The sequence below is a fragment of the Mus pahari genome, chromosome 3, assembly GCF_900095145.1.
Source record: "Mus pahari chromosome 3, PAHARI_EIJ_v1.1, whole genome shotgun sequence".
In the NCBI taxonomy this organism is placed as follows: domain Eukaryota; kingdom Metazoa; phylum Chordata; class Mammalia; order Rodentia; family Muridae; genus Mus; species Mus pahari.
This window is the reverse complement of record NC_034592.1, coordinates 51,324,908-51,347,474: the sequence shown is the minus strand read 5'-3', so window position 1 is coordinate 51,347,474 and position 22,567 is coordinate 51,324,908. Positions and strand designations below refer to the sequence as shown.

At 39.3% G+C, this 22,567-nt stretch overlaps 1 protein-coding gene across 13 annotated transcripts in view; it reads left to right on the top strand.

The window, feature by feature from the left end:
* The window catches only part of Cobll1 (cordon-bleu WH2 repeat protein like 1), a 154,703-nt gene extending 134,091 nt beyond the window's left edge, over positions 1–20,612 (top strand). For 4 of the 13 annotated variants that reach the window (XM_029535778.1, XM_029535774.1, XM_029535779.1 and 1 more), the window contains 7 exons: positions 363–437; positions 1,348–1,461; positions 3,987–4,218; positions 5,251–5,348; positions 7,979–9,732; positions 11,526–11,702; positions 19,282–20,612. In XM_029535778.1, coding sequence (XP_029391638.1) covers positions 363–437; positions 1,348–1,461; positions 3,987–4,218; positions 5,251–5,348; positions 7,979–9,732; positions 11,526–11,702; positions 19,282–19,368 — 2,537 coding nt within the window. In that variant the 3' untranslated portion in view covers positions 19,369–20,612. The remainder of the gene's footprint in view (positions 1–362; positions 438–1,347; positions 1,462–3,986; positions 4,219–5,250; positions 5,349–7,978; positions 9,733–11,525; positions 11,703–19,281) is intronic. The other 9 variants (XM_029535775.1, XM_029535777.1, XM_021193722.2 and 6 more) reach the window with 5 other exon arrangements.
* The last annotated feature ends 1,955 nt before the right edge of the window (positions 20,613–22,567 follow it).

The window sequence follows — 22,567 nt, the reverse complement described above, 5'->3', positions numbered from 1 at the left end:
TATATATATATATATATATATATATATATATATATATATGTGTGTGTGTGTGTGTGTGTGTGTGAATAATGGATAGATTATTCTCACTTAACTCCTATTGAAAAATCTGCAACAAAGAAATGACAAAATTACACAGCTTGATTATTGAAATGGGCTCATGAACAGTATGCAGATTTATTCGGAAAGATACCACCATTCCATGATTGACTACATAGGAATGGGGAATGGAGATAGAACTTACTCATTTCACAACTGGACTGTAAGGTGCCCTAGTTAAGTTTAGGTTCATCCTTCCTGGATGAAGTAAAAAGCAGAGAATTCCACAGGAGTGTGACGTTTATCAGTTGTCTTGCATCTTTCAGGCCTACCTTTGGAAGATGGAATCGCTCCAGACAGCATGTTGGAAATGAGCTCTCCTGAGGGAATGTCCACCCCAGGTATGACTCTTCTACCCCACACTGAAACTGTGAAGGAAAGAATTGTCTTTACACTAGAGAAGGCAATCTGATTGGAATGCTCCTTGTACTGAAAGATTCGAATTCTTTCTACACATTTGTACTATGAGGCAAACCCTCCACCCCCCTTCCACCACTAAGGAATAGACACTAGGACACTGGCAGAAATCACATTTTCAGTTCTGGAGTTCTCTATTGTGTCTCTTGTTTTTCCTTATGGTTTTCCTTAGTGCACAGTTAACCACCTCCTTCTAGGTGCTGACACACCCTGGCGGGACAATTCCTTGGTTTGTTTCAAAGACTTAACATTTAAGCACAGGCTCTCTGGGCAGCTGCTTCAGTTAGGGAGTCAGCTTTGATGTGTTTTCCTCTTTGCAGGGAATTTCACTCACATGTACTTTCCACCACATAGCTCTCAGTGTGGATTCTCCCAGGGGAATGAAGTTTAGAAAAGAAAATTAAACATTTTGATTTGTTTTTAATTATTTCAACAGTAACTACTTAGAAGCTTTTGTAAGAGTAAATGTGAGCAGGGTGTGGTGGTACAAATCCGCAGTTGCAGTACTTGCTATTATATAAGTAGTCACTTTTTTTTCCTTAGAGCAGTCTATACAGTTCACTGCAACTCATCTACAGCCATCTCATTGCACACAGGGACCTTACCAAGATCATGTTTCCCACATGAAATACATATGGGAATTAGAAGGTTTGAAGTTTGAGAAAGATGGCCAGGCTACTCAAACTTCGGCCTATGTCTACATCTATGTTTTCAGGGCGATTCCTTGGTACATGTGAGCTAGCAGCTCTTATCCCACCACATCTGGATGTGTGCTTGCTTTGTGCTAACGCTCTTCTCTGAGTGCCATTTCTACAGACTCTACTTCTTTGACAGAGGGCTCCCTTGGCCCCGGGTTCCTAAGCCAGGAGCAGTGTGCTGTGCCCAAGGCGACGGATGAAATCTCTGAGGGCCCTGGAACTCCAGAGGCAGCTGTAGCATCCTTGACCTGTAGGTGCTCCGGCTGGAACTGACTGGGGCTTTGTATAAGCCACTGAGTATATATAGATCAGGTTGCTCGTTACACCCTGTGAATGTTTCATGAGTAAATATGTGCGCAATTCCCTCTTTCCCTTGAAGTTTTATCCAGGTTTGAAATGCGCTGTTTTCCTGAACTAGCTAAACAAGCAGGGCAAAGTGTAGAGAAAAGCCACTCGGCAGCTCTGGGGACCACTTCTGCTTGTTTTTGGCTTTCTACCATTCTCAAGGGCTGATTGATCTTTATTATTCTCAATGAATATGTAAGAGAAGGTTTACACAGAATATTTATACTTATTCCCTGCTGAACTTATGCCCATTTGCTGTGTGTGGCTTATTTTCTCTAACATATTCTCAGACGCTTTTCCTCTTTTAAAAGTAGAATTATTTTGTTGTAAGATAGCACAATATTATAATTATATGATACTCGGATCTCCTCATAAATTTACTCATTTTTTTAAAAAACTCCAAAAAAAGCCTTTATCCTTTAAACTTAGTTGCCTAAAATTAGTATACTGTCTCATGCTCCTTGTAATAACGCAAAATTGTCTGAAGACTTTGGCAAACAGTTTGATGAAGATTTTGAGATGAGTGGAGATGAACGTCAGGCCTCTGTGCTAAGACGGGGAGATCTCCCCATGTGCTATGGCCTAGCCTTTGGCATGGTATTTAAAGATGGAATGTACACATGCACTTCCTATATGACACAAGAAGCCTTGCCCGTGGGTTTTGTTTTGTTTTTTCAAGAAAAATGAAAGCCACATGAGCACACACAGAGTGCATGGTGTTACAGATTCCCTCATGGTCATTGCCTGCGAAGGGGAAAATACTCAGAGGGTTCTAAACTGGAAAACAGAATGAAGGTGTAGCCCATCCGCCCACACAGTGCGGTGGTGACTGGAAAGAGAAGCGTGGTTCGGATTGACTGAATGGGATTGTACTTACCAGAGGCATAGTATCTGTCAAGCAGTTTTGGGTTTTTGTTTTTGTTTTTTGTTTTTTGTTTTTTTTTTGATGATAACTTGGAAAAACGGGGTATCTGAAGACATACTTAAATGTTAAGTTTAATAGCTTCGTAAGTCCAAGGCAGCAAATACTTCCTCTGAATTATTAGTTGCATTTTATCTTCATATGATTCAATTTTATTTAAATCCTAGTTGCTTAACATTTTTTTGAGTAAACAAAATTTTATGAGGGAACTAGTCACCAGTACTACTAGCACTTCCTTCTCTTCTCTTCCCCTTCCCCTTCCCCTCTTTCTCCTCTTCCCCCTCTTCCCTCTCCATCCCCTCCCTCCTCCTAGAGCAGGCTGGCCAGAAATCCTTTCAGACTGCACCTGCCTCTGCCTTTGGAGTGCTAGGATTAAAGGGGTCTGCACCAAATTTGACATTCATTTTGTTTTGTTTTGAGGTTTTTTTTGTTGTTTTGTTTGAAAAAGGTGTGGCTGTCTTGCTCCCTTTAGACTAAAGTTCTTAGGAGAAATCATTCTTTTGCCTCAGTCTTCCCAGGAGCCATGTTTCTTTCTTCCTTCCTTCCCTTTTTTTCTTTTCATTCAGATTGATTGATTGATTGATTGATTTTGATTGAGACAGGTTCTCTCTACAAAGCTCTAGTTGTCCTGGAGCGCACTGTAGACCGAGCTAGTATTGAACTCACAGAGATCTGCTTGTCTTTGCCTCCCGAGGGCTGGGATTAAAGATGTATGCCACCATACCTGGTTCATATTTCTTAGAGATCAGAAGTTAACACACCTTCCTGTCTCAAACTAAAAGTGAATGTCTGTTTCAGTGTATGCATGGTCTGACCGCTGTAGCGGTGATATGTGACCTTAGTGCCCACTCAAGGCAAAGCTAAACCTCATTCAGATGCTGTTATGTCAATGGAGATGTTTAATTTGTTTAGGCAGAAATTGAGAAACTTGTGTATTCTTTGACTTCCACAGTTAATCTTGGCAAGAATTTTGAGTATTTAGCTGCTGGAATGTTTCTCTCCCCTCTCCCCTCTCCCCTCTTCCCCCCCCCCTCCCCTCCCTTCCCCTCCCTCTCCTCTCTTCCCCTCTCCTCTCTTCCTCCCCTCCCCCTACCTCCTCTCCCCCCTCTCTCTTTCTCTGTACTAGTGTCTGCTAGTAGACAGTATAAAATACTAATAAATTATTATTTTGAATTTTAAGTTGTTAATTTAATTCACATTATGTGACTATAAAGTAATTAATCAAAGGTATTTATTTATAAATGCAATTATGTGGGGTTTATAAGGTTAACCTTTCATGAACAAAGCCCAGAGTGATAAACATGGTTCTAGAATGGTGGGACTGTGAGATGACCTGCTTCATGCGCACATGTCCGCTCACTATTAGAAAAGCATTTACTATTACTCTGGAACCACATCTTATGAGTCTAGCTAATTATAACTATCATTAGCTAGCTAGGATGCTAGATTGCTTAGGGTGACAGGGCAGATTAATATTTAGGATGGATTCTGTCTGCATTTCTTTGTAGCTGGTGTAAGCTCTGATTACAGTCTTGAGGAGATAGATGAAAAGGAAGAACTGGGCGAGGCATCTAAAGATCAGGCTGGAAGTATTTCTGTGAAGTCTCCTGACATTGCTTCATCTACTGATATGAGAATTACAGTGGAGAATGATCCTGATTCAGCCCTTGGCATCAGTGATGGAGAGACCTCTCCAAGTCCCAAGGGAAAAGCTCAGGAAGGCAGAAGCACCGAGGGGCAGTAAGTAGTTTCTATGTCGCAAGTGGTGGTGGTCGTTTGTTGGATTAATGCTTTTCTTGAAAAGACAACTGATATTTTAAGCTTAGCTATTTTGGGCCATGTCTTTTAGAGTCTATCTCTCGTACTATCCTTGTTATATGTAATTGTGTTCAAGTGAAAAGCCCAGTTAAAGAGTTGTAGCATCCCCATGTTAGATAACCATCACACATAATGTCGATTAATTATAATTAATACAATTAATTTGTCTGCATCAAAAATAAAATATTGGGGTTTTTCATATATTTTGTGTATTATCTGCTTGAACCAAAAACAATCATAGACTTTTCACTTTGTTTCAAATACATTTGAGCACTTTCACTACCTGGACTGTGAAACCACCCTATAGTTAGAAGTAAATTAAGCCACTGCATCTTTGACACTCAAGTCTGTGATGCAAGAGCCACTGTCCATCTGATGCAGAAATTTCGAAAGCTCTAGTCCGCTAGAGTGCTATGTTTGAAATGTCAAGATGAAATGCACAAGCCTATGAATAAAGATGAAAGCAAACAAGCAAAATAATCTTTCTTCATCAGAAGTTTGCCTAATTTGCATGGGATTGTCTTCCAAATGAAACTCTTCTGTCACCAGAGGGGTCAATTCACATCCTGATTTATGTCACCAGAGAGGTCAATTCACATCCTGATTTATAGAGTTGACTTTGCCAGATTCAAAACTAAAGTGGTCTATTTATTTCCTTTTGTCTTTTAAGATTAAAAATAGCCCCTAATTACTAAGTAAAGGCATTCATTTGGAAGAGTGTCCATTTTACCAAGCCTCTTACATCTTCCTTTGCAATAGGACCAGTGTACTGAAGCTAATGTTTCATCGCAGCATTTCCTCTGTTCTGTTTTTCTTTGCTATCAAATTTCTAATATTTGGCAGAAGGGGGTAATTATTTCAGTCCAACTGTCTTGGAAGAAATTACAGTCTAGTTTCTTTGATGGTGTGTTTTGAATTACCTTCGCATCTCACATACAGTGTCTTGTCTTCCAGAGGGCCATATCATCCTGTTGTATGCCACATAGGCAATGAGGACCAAGGATCTGACAGTATAAAAGACGTGAAGACATTGGGCCCAAACCAGGAGAATGGTGAGTGTTACACAGTAATGGCCAGCACTGTCATAGACCGTGATGAACCAAGGACTGGTCCTAAGGACGCGATGAGGCAGCTCTTTCATGTACTGGTTCATTTAATAATGCCTGTCTCATTTATGAGTATTATGAGAACTGTTATTCTTAGTTTTCATACCACAGATGAGTAAACCGTGACAATGCTATCTCATAACTAGTAAGAGGTGGACCTAGGATTTGAACATGGAAAGTACCACAGTGATCTTTTTGCTGTATTGCTGCTCCTCATGATGGCCCACCTTTTGAGGCGATAGAACTTAAATTTCAGATCCTAAACTTTGGTCCTCTATGCATGTCTCTGTGACCCAAGTTCCTCTCGGTTCCCTAGTGCATGTTTTACCTAATACTCAAATTACCACACTCTGGATGAAACTTGCCTGCCTGATTTTCAAGCTATCAGTTGTGCAACATTGTGTGCCACCATTTCTCCATTCTTACGCCCAAATTAAGGCAGTTTCTTCTTTTGTTCACGATGTAACAGGTTCAGTTCTGTCAGTTGGCATAGGGCCTTGCTGTCCTTGAATAGCAACCTGTTTCCATCTACTGTGGCCATTCAGTTTCTATCCACACCCTTCTCCTGTGTTAACTTTGTTACTTGATTGCTACAAGCCATGCACTTGAGAATTCCTGCCTTTCCAGCCAAGTTATACAGTGTTGGATGAGGGAACTGAATCTATGACTTCCTGTGAAACCTTTATAGCACAGAACAAGATGTGAAGACACATGTAACATATCTACATAGGATTGCGCTTCAGCATAGAATAATGCTCAGTGGAGAAGTCAAGGAATGCATGATGATACATACTCTTAAGGGAATGAGAAAGCCTATGAAGTCCTATGGTCCAGTCTGTGCTAAGTGAAAAATTTTAATAGTCATAGAAAACAAACACAGGGCTATAGAATTCCTATTTGGGAAAGAAATGGATAGTTCAATACTGTTGTTGTCAATGATGATGGGTGTAGTGGTGGTGGTCGTGGTAGCGTGTGTGTGTTTGCCCTGCGTGTACTACAGAACTCCATAGGTAATGTGAATGTGTTCATATCTTGATTATTTTTTTTTCCAATTTTAGTATTCTTCTCTGATAGTACATTACAATGTTCTAAAACTCTTCTTGGTTCTGATTTTCATTGTATACACAGGGCAATAGCGTTGCTATTGAAAAACCATAATTTTATAACTACTACATTTGGGAGTTAATTTACTTATTTATTTCACAGTGCTAGGGTTTGTATACAGGGCTTTGAACACAGAGGGGAGGCCTCTAACACTTATGTAGATCCCAGTCTTCAGAGCTCTTCCTTACACAGGGCGTGAAGACACACAGCTCAGTTCTCAGTACTCAGAAGGCTACAGCACTAACCCTGCTTAAACATCAACCAGTCATCCCCTTTTTAATTTGATAGTCACAGCAGTAAGATTTTGACACCAGGCTAGTGCTAGGTTAGTTACAAGAATATCTCAGTAATATTTTCTGTGATTTACATATACTTTGTAGTAACCTTTATCAACTTGTAGGTGATTTTAGAAAATAGTTTCTATTATCCTTAAGATATTTTATTCTCCTTTTCCTCATATGCACGTATCTAAACCATTGTTTTGTACCATTGTAGAAGTCAATGTTAGTTTTGAATAATGAAAAGTAGAAGCGTAAAGCATTAGCTACCTTCTCCCTCCATTGGCATCCTTGGAACTGATGCAGCCATTTATAGACATTGAGTGAGCATCATCTGTTGCAGGGAATATCTAGATCTAAGCCCTGTGCCAGGTGATCTCACTCGCTCCATCTCTCAGCTTGCCAACTCACCAGACTGGCTAGGCCACATGGCTCCCACCAGGCCATCTCTTGGGTGGGGCCCCCCTGAGTTCCTCTTGCTTTCACACAATGCCCCACACACCCCTGGTTAGCCAGCTCAACACCTAATTACCCAGTAAAACCAAGACTCTTAATGATTAATTAGCCAATCAGATTTGTGTATCAATAATAACACAATTTACAAGATGCCAATACAAAATTTCAGAGCCAAATGATAATGATAAAGCTTTAACCCAGTTATTCTAACCTTTTGATAACACCATGTCGGCCTTGGTTCTGGTTCTCCCTCATCTCCTTCAACCTCTATCTCCTCAATTCCCCACCTCACCTCCCTTCTCCTGGCCAATCAGAAGCCTTCCACTGCCCTAATGCGATTGGACAGGGAAAATCCTGCAACAGTCATCATTAGATATCAATAAGGGTGGGCAGCTCATTCATAGCAGGGTATAGGTCTTTGGGAATAATTGTGTATTAGAGAAAACTAGAAAGTGATTGATAGGTCAACTCATGGAAAATATGAGACCTGAAATCCAGAGTTTTAACATTAATGAATTAGAGTTGCTTATCAAGGATTTATGAAAATATTTTTACACGTGATTATTTTTTCATAGAAATAGCCCATATTGTTTTCTTTGCTCAATACTTGCCTTTGTATTATTAGGCTGAAAGTGGATTTTAGCACTCAAAATTATCCAGTTATAGATAGGTGAGACACATTGAAAAATTGAATTTTTGATTTTAAAATACATTCTTGACAATATTTTTTTCTCTCAGTAGTTCAAAATGAAATCATGGTCTGTGCCACAAGCACAGATTATGTGAAAAACAGACCGGGGAAAATGGAAACCACTGTCGAAGGCGAAGCTCTGAAGAAAGCCAGCGACATGGAAACTGATAGATTGTCAGGCTCTCCGGCGTGCAGAACGGACAATGTTAAAAGTTCGAGGGAAAATCATCTAACAGCATCACCAGGACCAGATCAAAAATGGAATCAACCAGGTGTAGAGAAGACAAAAATGCAGGATGCAGCAATTCAGGCCACCCCTGCCCACAGCACTGTTGATGGGAATCATGAAGCCCGTAATTCATCTGACCCCAGGGTTGATGAGACTGTGCAGACCTCAGATAACAGCATATCAACTCAGCCCTCCTCTGCAAGTCTCCAAGATTCTGTAAATGCCTCAAGAGAATTCACGAGTCAGGGCACCTCAACATATGTACAAGATAGACTCCCTGAGAAAGAGCCAGCTTGTACCTATGGGAACAATGACCCTTTGTCGCCCGTAGATAGAAGTGATAAGAATCCAGCTGCTTCTTACTTAAAGAACTTTCCACTTTATAGGCAAGATTGCAACCCCAAGCCAAAACCTTCCAATGAAATTACGAGAGAGTATATACCTAAAATTGGAATGACTACTTACAAAATAGTACCTCCGAAATCCCTGGAAATGGTGAAAGACTGGGAATCAGAAGCAGTGGGGAAGAAAGATGACCAAAAGATGCTTGCTGTAGGGCAGACGCATACGATTGAGAATGTGACAGAAACTGCCATGCAAACAGAAGTCCCTGTTACTTCTAAAAGCTCACAGCAGCCTCAGCTTGACCTTAAACCAAAGCCCAGCTCAGGAAGAGAGCATCATTTGCACAGGACTTTGAGCTCACCAACTGGTACCGAGGTGAACCCTCCCAAACCACCCAGAATGACTGCGGACATTGGCACCATTCCTTTTGCACCAAATTTGGAAGATATAAACAATATTTTGGAGTCAAAATTTAGATCCCGAGCTTCAAATCCCCAGGCCAAACCAAGTTCGTTCTTTTTGCAGATGCAAAAGAGAGCGTCAGGCCACTATGTGACATCTGCAGCTGCTAAGAGCGTCCACACTGCCCCTGGGCCTACCCCTAAAGAACCAACAATCAAGGAAGTGCAAAGGGACCCACAGCTTTCCCCAGAACAGAGTCTTTCTCCCTTAAGTGAAAGGACTCACTCTGCTCCTCTGCCCAATGTTACAAAAGCTGATGATGATATAATTCAGAAGCCTGCCGAGACCTTGCCTCCTCCTGTAGCTCCCAAGCCTATGACTCTTCCTGCCGAGACCTCTCCTCCTCCTGTAGCTCCCAAACCTATGACTCTTCCTGCTGAGACCTCTCCTCCTCCTGTAGCTCCCAAACCTATGACTCTTCCTGCTGAGACCTCTCCTCCTCCTGTAGCTCCCAAACCTATGACTCTTCCTGCCGATACCTCTCCTCCTCCTGTAGCTGCCAAGCCTGTGGCTTTTCCTGGTAGTCAGGGAGCATCACTAAACCTGAAGACCTTGAAAACATTCGGGGCCCCAAGACCATACTCCAGTTCTGGCCCCTCACCCTTTGCCCTTGCTGTGGTGAAAAGGTCCCAGTCATTCAGTAAGGCATGCCCAGAGTCAGCCAGTGAAGGCTCCTCTGCCCTGCCTCCAGCTGCCACACAGGATGAAAAGACACATACAGTAAATAAGTCTACGGTGGGCTTCCGACATGGTGACGTTGATAAGGTAATCCTTAACTTTTCCAGTAGAAGTAATCACATTCTAGAACAACTTGGTTAAAGTAGCCCATTTTATACCAATACTTGGGTATATTTTTGTATTGCTTAGCTCTGAATTAATGTCTTCGGGAAAAGGCTGGTAATGCTTAAGAACTTGAAGTTTTACTCTGAGAATTATAATTCATTTAACTCGGACCTTGTTATAATGGCATGGTTATATAAGTGTATCATTAGCAAATATTTAAAGTTTCTTTACTCATACACTTGTATAATTATATTCCTGTGCTTTGCTAATGTTTTTTTTTTAGCTGTTGTTATGGTTTACTTTATTTTTCTCTTCCACTTTCATAGTACTATACCAAGTAAATAGTTTTAATCATTTGAAATAAATAGTATCAAAGATAGCAGGGGCTAAAAGTGTCCAATTGTGTGTTTTCTGTCACGCACATTCAGTATCAGCTTAACTAATATCTCTCAGGTAATTTAATTGAAAATGAAAGTAGCTTTAAAATGTAGTTTTCTTAATTATTCAGTTTGTTATTTTCCATTATAAATATGTAGACTAAAATACCATCCAGTCATGGTAATTTAGAAAAAGTCCCATTGACCTGAACTGTCCACTAAGAAGTCTACTTTCTGGATTCACATAAAATGGTCTAAAAGTAGGGATGATTAAACCCCACAGTGTGTTTCATGGTAATCCACAGGCAGTCTTTAAAAAACTACTTTGCGTACTTTACTCTGGTAGTATTTAAAGAATACTTTCATATTTGTGTGACAATTCCAGGAGCATTTTGTACAACGTTCCCAAACATTCCTAAACTACGAGAATAGTGACCTTGCTGCCGAGTAAATATTTTTCTGTAATGTTCAGGTAATATTTACTTTGAAGAATATATCCTCATGTGTTTGACATTTATGTTTGTTAGGTTAATCTAGCGTCAGTAAGTGATATGTGATGTAGAGATAGATTCTTGACTTGGGAAGAGCCTCTGTTTTCCCTGAAACGGATCACCGTTCCTGAGCAATAAAGGCTTAGCTTAGGTAGAGTTCTGGGTCACCTCCTCAGTCCTATGTAGTTCATTTAAACGGTAAAGATACATATTAGACAGTTGGTGAAAAAAATTTAAAGATTACTTGATATAATACTTCAGTTAAGTCAGTAAATATTTGTTCTTAAGAGGTTTAATTAAATTTCTGATTATTTAATTTGGAAGCTCTTAACATTTATTTTTAGTCTTATGGGAAAAGTCAAGAAAACCTGCTCTGCTCATAGTGCTTGAAGTTTCTAGAAACAAACAAACAAAAAAAATCACACGCAGTTAAGTGTAGGAAAGACACTAATACCCCCATATAAAATCATACTGGATTCAAAAGTATAAAAATGTGTCAGTATTCATCTGCCTTGTACACTTCCCTGAGTATGTTAGAGTGGGGAAAATGGGTTATTTGTCAATTTGCAGAATTTTTGATCATGATTTTTTGGCTCTGGAAGCCAGTTCCATATGTCTGCAACATTAGTGTTCTTGGATTTGCACACAAGAAAAATGACACTTTATGCATGAAGCAAAACGAGGTATCACTTTTCTTGCACATGGTCCTAAGCCGAGAAGGGGAGATAGATATCCCATCCAGCCCTGACAGATCTGCTGAGGCATGAAGAAGGGTCAAGATGCAGAGCTGTGTCTATGTCAGGAGTGTGGCGAATGTGGTTTTGAAAGAGTAATTGATAATAAAAAAACTTTTTAAAATAGGCCTTTCTTCTCTTGGGACTCATAAAAGTATCTTGCATCTTTATAGCAAAATAATCCGGTACAGAATGAGCACAGCCCTCACATGCTGACTCCAGCCGAGGGCCCGTCGTTCACCCTTAAGAGACAGAGTTCCCTAACATTCCAGAGCTCTGACCCAGAGCACGTCCGGCAGAGCTTGCTCACTGCGATCCGGTCTGGAGAGGCTGCTGCCAAGTTAAAGAGAGTAAGTTTTCCCTATCAGATGGATAACAGTGGCCTTATTTTCAACCTTGTCAAACTAGTACTTGATCAGGTGGCTCTTCTAACATTCACATATAAACAGGAAAGATGCCAGACATTATGCTTTTCTGTCAGAGATCTCATTTTTGAGGTATAGACGGAAAGAATCGGAGTCTTAACATATACCTAAAAACATGTCATCATTTTTTTTTTCTTTTCTTCCCACTCTGTGGGCCAGGTGCAGAATATGACTGGGTTCATTGTTGTATATGTGGAAAGCTAGCCTGAATTCTCATTTTAAGAAATTGCATTAGCACTGTAAGAAAGACTCTCTTGAGCCCACTCCACCAGAACAGGTGGACTTCTACCAATGGGACCGTTTATATTTGCAGTTATCTCTTAGTGGTCAAAGTAACTGCTGTATCTGGGTTTGAGGGACAGTTTTATAGCGTAAGTTACAGAAAGTACAGAGGAATCTAGAGAATGTAGAGGACCTCCACATGGTTCAGCTCGTCCCTGCTAAGCTGGAGAAGAGCAGTGAGAGAGAGTTGTGATTCCTCTGGACAGAATGTGAGTGTCCCAGGCGAGGCTCTCCTCCCTCTCTACCTTCTTCCTCTGAGAGAGCATGATCAGGCTGACCAGCCACTTCCATGGAGTTACGCTAAGAGAAGCATCTCGGCATGGACGTTCATATTTTACTGACTCCCTGGCTTTCATGGCATGAACTTCTCTGGTAATCACATTAGAATGCAGTTAAAGACAGATTAAGAGACTTGCTGAATGAAGCATTAAGTTCCACGAGAATTAAAGCTACAGAGGAATAGAAATACTGAAAAACAGAAATACAAGTGTGTTTGGTGTTTCTACCACATCATCCTGTGCTATGCAGAACCATCCAAGGCTTCTATACATGAGTATGTGTGTGTGTGTGTGAGTGTGTGTGTGAATGTGTGTGTGTGTGAGTGTGTGTGTGTATGTGAGTGTGTGTGTGTGAGTGTGTGTGTGAGTGTGTGTGTGTTTGTGTGTGTGTGTGTGTGTATGTGTAAAACCACTGAAGCAAAACAATGCATTAAGTAGTTTCAGAAATGATAGAAACATAAGGGAATAGTTCAGAGGATACATCTAAATTTTTCAGATTATATATAGGTACCAAGGCAGCAGAAAATTCATATAGATTTAAATGTTGAGATTAGCATTTTACCAGTCCTCACATTTTTTTTTTTTTTTTGGTCAAGGGGAAAATACACCAATGTCAATAAATAGAAGATTCCTGTTTATGAAATATTTTCTGTTCTTTATTCTGGAAGTTAAAGAGGAGTTCAAGCCAATAGCGACCAATCTAAGATTCTTCAATACATTAGAGTCACACACATTTTTACTAGACACATGGGGCAGGGAAGACAATTAACCCAAGCCTCTGCCTTCTATGCAGCCTCAGCCTGAAAAGCAGTATTGCATTAGATTATAGGAGAGCCCAGTGCCTGCACAGGAGTTGAACACAATGCTCTGGGAATGGACAAGTACATATACTAACTAGCTTCAGTCTACTCATTGCAGGATGCTGCACATTGAACTGCAAATGTATTTCAGGCCAGCAGCTGGGTATTAGTGGATGCCTGGGCCTGATTTGGCTTTCACACAGGAAACTCTTCACAACTTCTAAAAAGAGCTGGATCTGAGCCAACAGAAAGGAAACCTAAATGATGTGCTTATAATTGTATCCTATTTAAAACTCATTACTTTAGATTCTATTGAGGATAAAACTTTATCGTATCGAGTAGGAGGTTATTAACAGCTCAGAGCCTATAGAGTGTCAACTCCTAAGCTTTTAATGAACACTTTAGACATAATCTATTTTATTTCACTAAAAAATGGTTTATGGAACTAGTAATATTCATAATCTCAAATTTAGTGACCAGCATTTCAGCTCTAGTATATACTCTTAAAAATTATTTTTGTGGGCACTGGAGAGATGGCTCAGTGGTTAAGAACACTGGCTGTTCTTCCAGAGGACCCAGGTTCAATTCCCAGCACCCACATAACAGGTCATAATTGTCTGTAACTCCAGTTCCAGGGGATCTGACCCCCTCACACCAGTGCATATTTGAAAAAAATGGAAACCAAGACTTCTGTATATAACAGTGCTCATGCCATATTTATTGTAAAGTTGCAAATAAATATAACTCTAAAAATAATAAACAGTGGTGTTTCTGAAGAATAGTTTTCTGGAACACTTTTCATGTTCTTTGATAGTCCATATATCTACAATGGATGTTGATCATGTGTGTACACCACTACCACCCCTTCACTCCTCTAACTGCTCCCCCATCCTCCCCCACAAGTTCACATCCTCTTGTAGAAAGATTTTGCATTAGTTCTTTGAGATTTCAATACAAGATATCTTGATCTTATCTGTCCTTCGCCTTATTCTTCCCAGGTTTACTTCTCATTCCTTACTCTCCATATTCTGTGTCTTCTTTAAAAAAAAAAAAAAAAAAAAAAAAAAAAAAAAAAGGCCACCAAATCCAGTTTGTGCTGCCCATGTATTCTGAGCACTTGGCTAACTACAGAAGTGTGGTTAGCCTCCCACAGGGTCACACCCTTAAAACTACTTTGCCAGTAGCTCTCAGAAGTCAGTTAGCTCCTCAGCAGAGGTTAGAGCCTCATGCGACTGATCTGTTGTCTCCAGAAAATACTGTCCTTGAAGTCATCCACTACTTCTGACCCTTCCAGTCTTTCAGCTTCCTCTTCCCCAAAGATCCCCGAGCCTTGGGAGAAGGAGTTGTGGTGCTCATGCCCCATTTAGGGACGAGCATTTTGTGATCTTCATACTATTAATCTGAATTAGTCATGAGATTGACTGCAAAATAAGAACTTTCTCTGATCCTCATGAGAGTTACACTAATCTCGGTATATTGATAAGTCACCTGGAGCTGATTTAACATTATGTCTGCTTAGCAGAATAACAGTCACAGGTTTTCCTCTATGACCTATCTGTCCAGGGGTTCGGGGACTCCAAGAACTGTTCTAGGATTGAGTTTCACATTGTTTAATAGGCCTTAAATCCAATCTGAAAGTGGTTGGTTATTCCGCAATATCATTTCCACTATTGCACCGATGGGCATGCCTTATAGCAACAGGAACTCAACAGGGGCACTGACAGCATGCACACATCCTTCACAAGCTCCAGTCAGATAAATCTGAATATGGAATGGGGAAGGAAGATGGTGCCATGTTTGCCTCATATGCCTCATAAACTGAACTCACATGTTCAGTTTAGCTCCAGGTACCATCTTGGCTATGGCTCTGGTTCTTGTAGAGTAGCTAGACTTCATTAGAATAGCTACCTCGCATTAGTCCAGTTCACGTGTGTTGTGTGAATGTAGCTGTGAACATGCTACGATCTTTTCATGATTCTCTGGGGTTTTTCCATATCTTACTCCTGTTCACTGTCCATGTAGCCATGGAGACTAGTTTGTCTTCATACAAAGCTTTAATTAGGCTAGCACAGTACTTTCAAATTGTGTTCAATCTTCAGACTTATCCACGATCCAGAAAACAGCAAATTGTTCATAGAAAATGAAGGTAAATCATCCATTTTACATCTGTTCTGACAAAGAACTTCGGCTGCTTTCAGTGCTTTTGTGTTACCCCTGAATTAATTCAAAATCTGACTGTTACATTGTTACAAATAGAATATGCTTTTAACAAGAGTCTAAAATAAATTTATATTTTATACTTCATACTGTAGATTGTCTAGGATGTAAAATTTATCTGACTAAATGGTAGTATGGAAAGAGCAAACAGCCATGTGTGCCGTACAGACTCTTCCTGGCTTGTATTATTTAATTGGCTTGCTTTTCATTATTTTTTGGTTTGATTTTTAAACGTTTTTAACGTTGACAGTTCTCTCTAAATAAATAAAAGTTTTGTAAAATTAGGGTGTTTCATAGGCACAGTTTAAATTTTGTGTCTACTCAGGAAAATTCTTTAACTATCAAGGGTAGATGCTCAACAGGTACATCAGTAAGTTCTTAAATATTAGTTTTTAAAAAAGTAACTTGGGGGGGGTCTTTAGAGATGGCTTAGGTTATGAGTACTGTCTGTTCTTGCAAAGGACTCAAGTTCAATTCCCAGTGCCCATGTGGCCACTCACAACTGCCTGTAACTCTAGTTCTATTGCATCAGACAATCTCCTCTGGCCTCTGTGGGCACTAGGACTGTACATAAACAAAATAGATCATATTTAAAAATAATTCTGTCGTCAGTGAATTGTGTGCGTTATGTGCATAGTTCAAACAAGTCAAATGACACTTTTAGTTTCTGAAATTTGTATTCCATTTAAGAAATATTCTGTAGCACTCAACTTTGACAGGCACCAAAATAAATAAATAAAAATAAAAAATAAGAAGCTTTGGAATAAAGTGGGATCCAATAGACAGGATCTCTGATCTAGAATTTATAGATTCCTTGGAGATTCTGATGATATTGTCTCATGAATATATTTAAATACCAAAGAAATCATTTTTTTTCTTTTAAGGTAACCTCTCTTTAGTTAGTGGGTTTTTTTTTTGTTTTATTTGTTTGTTTGTTCTTTTTGAGGCAGGGTATGATCTACCTATTATAGCTGAGGCCAGTCTAGCTTTCACAATCCCTTTGCCCCAGCTTCTCAAAGTGCTGGGATTCTTATGGGTAGGTGCCATCACACCGTGTGAGCTATTGCATCTGGCATATTGTGATGCAACCTTCTACAATATTTTATTAGTGTATTAACAAGTCTAGTTTATGCAATGGAAACTTCTAGAAATTCACACTTCTAGAATTCATCTCTGTGAAGCTCCCCATCACAGGTCGAGCTGTGCTATTTAAGATGATACTGTATTTGCCTTTTAAAAAGAGAATCAGCTTCCATAAATACTAGGTTTCTGCATGGTTTTCCCACACAGTGCATTTTAGTTGGCTCTCCCCTGACTCCTCCATCTGCCTCCTTGCTCTTCCCTCTGTAGCATTTTGCCTCCCTTAATAACCTCTTTCACTTGGTTCTCTTTTCCCACTCCCCTCCCTTAAATTATGTTTTTCCCCAGTTCCGTGGCCCCTTCCTGGTTTCCTGGCCTTTATCAATATCTGCTTCCCCTGGCATCCTACTCACATTTCTGTTGCTATTTAAATCCACGACCAAAAGCAACCTGGGAAGGAAAGGGTTTGTTTGGCTTACAGGTTCCAGTCCATCATCAGAGGAAGCCAAGGCAGGGACTCAAGGCTGGTGCTGAAACAGAGACCACAGACTTGCTCACTGACTTTCTCCTCAAGACTTGCATAGCCTGCTTTCCTATACAGTGCAGGACCACTTGCCCAGAAGGTGACACCACCCACAGTGGGCTGGGATATACCACATCAGTCATTAATCAAGAAAGTGCCTTACAGACTTTGTCTGGGCCAATCTAATGGAAACATTTTCTCAACTCAAGTTCCTTCTTCGTAAACGACATTAGCTTGTGTCAAGTTGCCAGAAAACTAGCCCAGTGCACCTGGATATGCATAGCTAGCAAAGAGATGCTAGGAGCACATATGTGAGAGAGCATATGGTATATCTCTTTCTTTGGGTCTTTCTTACTTTGCTTAATATGGTATTTTCCAGTTCAAACTATGCCTGCACGTTTATTTTTTTTTTTTATTGCTGAGTAAAATACCCTTGTGTATAATACCACATTTTTATTATCTCTTCATCTACTCATGACCTTTCAGGCTGATTCATTCTCTTGCTGGGATGAAAAGAACAGTAATAACCATAGATGTGCAAAAACTCCATGAAGTATATCTCTGAAGTAGGATATTAAGGGAGTCTTTTGAGAATATGTCCAGGAGGTATAGTATTCGCAGGTCATATGTTTCTTCTATTTTTAGAAGCCCACATGCCAATTCCACAGTGGTGTTGCTAATTTACACTTCCACTCACAGTGGATAAACATTCTCTTCCCCCACCTACAGCTTTCCTGTCATTTGTTGGCATTTTTTTTTTTTAAATGGTAGTCATTTTGACTCAGGTAAGATGGATTCTCAGAGTAACTTTAGTTGCTCTGATGGCTATGACTAGAGATGTTAAATGTTCTTCAAATAGTCATAGGTCATTTGCATTTCTTCTTGAGTTGTCCAGATCATTGATGCTTTTATTGGTTGCCAGTTTTATTTTTATTATATTTAATTTTTGCAGTTCTTTATGTAATCCAACAAGTATGTCCTTTGACTACATGAACAGTAGCATGAGAGTTAATGTATATTAGAGGAGATTCAACTGGGTTCTATTTATAGTGGTACAGTGAGCAAATTTTACTTGTGAATATCAAGAGCCATCACGTTAAGTACATTTGTCCTTTTTCTTTTTTTCTTTTCTATCTGTCTGTCTGTCTGTCTGTCTGTCAGGGTTTTTCTGTGTTGCCTTGGATTTCTTGGAACTCAGTCTGTAGAACAGGCTGGCTTCAAACTCTAAGAGATCTACCTGCCTCTACCTTTCAAGAACAGGGATTAATGGTGTCTACCACCATTGCCTGTCTATTTGTTTCTTATAAAATATTATGAAGGGGGTCCAGTGGAAGAGCATCTGATGCTCTTTCTGAGGACCAGGGTTCAGTTCCCAGCACCCCTGCCTGGCAGCTTATAAACGTTTATAACTCTGGCTCCATGGGATCTGATAACTTTATAAATCTTTGCTGGTCAAATTGCAATGGAGAGACTTTTTCTTCCCATATTTTTATTGTATTTTGTATTTGACATTGTGATACATACTTTTTTTTAGTTTTTGTTTTTATTTTCTTCTAAGGCTTTTGGTTTCGGTCTTTGTGGGGAATTGGAGTGTCTTGCTCTGCTTCCCAGACTAGCCTGGGATTGTCTTGCCCCATTGTTCCACGTGCGGGGATAGCAGGTCTATATGTCCTGCCTGACTGTCTTAAGGGATTTTTTTTTTCCTCCAGTGGATTGCAAATGGAACGCTCAACCACTGGGTTTTGAAGGCTGAGTGTGTATTGATTGAAACTTCCTGTAAGGCCCTTCTCTCATTCGATTGTTACAGGCTTGATAGCTGGCTATAGCCCTTGCCATGAAAGAATTGTTAAAGATCAATTTGGGTGATTGATGCTTATGTTTTGAATATATAGGGAGTCGCTAAGTAGAGGATTTCAAACTACTGTCTGACATTAGAACCAAATTGTAAAATTTTGCAAAATTTACTGTAACTTTTTCAAAGCCCTTTTGAGAAGCCAGGATTCATCTAGCTAAAACTGCACTGAACAGCTTGGGCTGCAGTCTGTTTGTGCTCTTGTCTTTTATATTGGCTTGGTAATTTTATAAAGATTAAGATGTGTTGATGGGTTATTTAACTTGTTTGTTGTGGAAATAACAACTCGCATTTTCTATTTCATGATAGAGTGAACATTTATTCTTAATTATTTGTAAATCGTTGAGTGATAAATACTGAATGCTAACATTTATAGTTAAGCAGAAGTTATAATGTGTTAATTGTTCAAAATTAGACAGCTGTCCCACTTTATAAAAACTTGATGGGAACAAAATGTGTTTCTTCCTCTTAGGTTACTGTTCCATCGAATACAATATCTGTGAATGGGAAGTCGGGCCTCAGCCAGTCCATGTCCATTGATGCCCAGGACAGTCGCTAACATTACCCTGCTGTGACACACTTCACCGACCAGCTTTCTGCCTACAAGAAATATTGACAAATATATATTCAGATGTACATTAATATATAAATCTGTTCAAGAGTAAACATTTGTATTATGGATTTAATGCCAAAAGAAAAATGAGTAGAATCTATAATTTATAATAATTTTTGACCTTTTTGTTACAGCTAAATACTGCTGCTTTAGAAATATTAATCAAGGTGTAAATGACTTGGTTTTTTCCAATGATGAACAATCACTGCTTATGTTTTTTTTCTTATGGATACACTGTGTACCATGAAACAAAGGGGTAAATTGAGATTTATAGACATACTGTATGACACGGAAACAGGCAAGCACAGACTAACATTTACTGCCTCAGCATTGGGCTATAATTAGAAAGATAAATTATAGTACGGCCTTTGTTGCTGAAAGACGTGGAAGACTAGTAAATCAAATAGATAATGTTCAGTTATTTTTATTGAAGAATCACTATGAGACTTATTTTATGTATTCTTTAATTACAAGTGTCAGCTCTGTAGGTAACAGTTGAGTACTTTTAAATGGAACACTTTAACCTTCAGAAGTAAAATTGCACAAGAAGACTTTAAGATATTTTCTGTATATAATTAAATGATGTTGTTACACAGATATTACATATTTTCTAATGCCAGAAGCCTTAAAATATTCCTGTGAAAATGTTGATACATTGTGACAGTTATTTCTCTTTTGGTATTAGGAGGAATTGAGGGTTAGTTTATGTCCACATTCAAAACATTGAAGTCAGACATTTGCAAAATCCTGATTTTTTTAATTAAAGAAAATGCTAAGTTAGTCATTTATGTAGCTCAGATGCTAGCCATCTAAATAATAATATATATTTTACTGAAAGCCAAAATAGTCGAGAGAAACAGTACTTGATGTGTCAGCTTCCAGTGGCCCAGAAGTTTAGAACGTGTTAGTGTCCTGGACTTTCTTAAGAATTTAATTCCTCTTTTATTCAAAAAACTACTCAAGCACCTGACACTGTTTGAACTTTTTACTAAAGCTACTGGAGTGTCTGTCATTCTGACACATGTGAACCTTTTTCTGTTTAATAAAAGCAAGTTATATGTTTGCAGTCTGTTTCCTGTGTAGCCTGTGTTAACAAGCATATTTGAATACCTGACCTGAAGCACATGTAAATCTCTTTTTTTTTCTTTTCTGTTTTCTTTTTTCTTTTCTTCTTCTTTTTTTTTTTTTTTTTTTTTTTGCGTGTCGATGCTTTGTCTGCATATATGCCTGCACTCCCTGTGTGTTTAGATCCTGTGAAGTCCAAAGTGAAGCCCTGGGTCCCCTGGCACTAGTGTTATAGGCAGTCAGAGCTGATAGGTAGATACTGGAAATGGAATCTGAATCATCAGAAAGAACAGCCAGTGTTGCTAACTGCTGAGCCCTTCTCCCACCCTGGTGAACATGTTCTGTCAGGCACATGCATGTCAGTCACATACATGTCAGTCACATGCATGGAACAGCAGTGCTTTTTGGGTTTGGTTTTTGTTTTTCTGGCTATCAGGAGTCCCAGCAAATAGTTGAGCTCTGATATTTGGATACCATCACATAAAATACTTAGCCTGGATCCAGGTCCTGCTGCTTCCTTATTTCAAACTTGGAGTGAGACCTATCTGCATGTTATATCATCATAAACCAGCAAAGAGTGAGTTCTCAAAAACGGGTGTTTATACATTTGCCTATTAGAGGAAAAACACGATGTCTATTTCAAACTACATCACCAATGTGTTTGTGTCAGCCTGAAGGCTTTTAAAATAATGTTTTAAAACTTAGAACATGATTCATGCATTCAGACTACAGTATGTGAAGCTTGTTTAAAACTATTAAGATGCTGTCATAAAACACACGATGAATCCTAAACACTTAAGTGAGATGTATGTGAGTACCATGAAGGCAATTAAGCCCCATATACTAGCATGCTTTAAATATGTAAAAAGGGTTAATTTGTTAGCAGCTGGAGAAAATCTAAAAGACTGTAAATATGTGAAATATATTTTGCATATTTGCATATGTTTTGTATTTGCATATCAGCATTGCATATGCTAATCAGAAATAGTAGAGAGTAAGTAGGAAATACACAGAGGGTGTCAGCTGAACTTCAGTCAAGCATTGAAAACAAGGAAATGAAAACAAGCAGTGTCTTGCTGTTGCTAGGAAGTGCCCTGGCGAATCAGAAGTCCCTTGCCTGTATCCTCAAAATTAGAAACATGTTCACGAGATGTGACAGTCGTTTATGTAACCTTATCAGTATGCCACACTGAGGTATGGCACAGATACAGAAAAATAAAAAGTTAAAAGATGTAGAAGGAGATGTGTTTGATGGTATCAGTTTCAGAAACTGTAAAATCTCAATGACTCTTTACATTGTGGTTGAGCATACAGAGAACAAATAAGATCTACTCACATGCTTGCTGGTGGTTGGTTGCCTACTGAGACCAGACAAGGAGAGCAAGTGAGAGCTCTGGGAGCTAGCCATTGTGTTGCTACATTTTATTTTAGAAACTGATGTTTGAAAACAAAGGCTGCTTATACCTCAGATTCTAATCTACAGAAGTTGTGTTAGTATTTTGTAGGTTGCGTGGCATGTAGGAGACGTGGCTGTCTCTGAGTCACTAAGATGGAGGTTTTGAAAAGTTGTCTTGCCTTTAGTGCTTTAGAATTTTGACACCCTCTATTCTTAACTGAGAAGTCTTACGACAAGTTATTTTCCCCTCATTTCCTTAAGGTAATAAATAATAAGAATACTAGGCAGGGGTAACCCAGAACTAACTATAGATTATTTAATGTGGAATAGCTAGGCATTTTACCCTTATGGGCCATTTACAACATTTTAAAATTATAAATTGGACATAAGTGAGATTTTTTTTTAAATCTCTTAACATCTCAGCTTCTCTCTGGGGAACCACTGTTAATATTTGATCAGCCCATTAGATGGATGTCTAAAGTCTTTATTTTTTTAAAGTATAGAATAGAATAGAGTTTATTCAGGGCATGAGGAGGGGGAGTTAAGAGGGTAGTAGAAGCTGAGAAAGGCAGAGAAAAGGAGTAGAGAAGTAGAAGCCGGCCATGAGCATGTGGAGAGAGGGGAAAGGGAATAAGGAAGGGAGGGGGAGGGGAAGAGCACAAGAGGGCAAGAGAGATGTCTAAA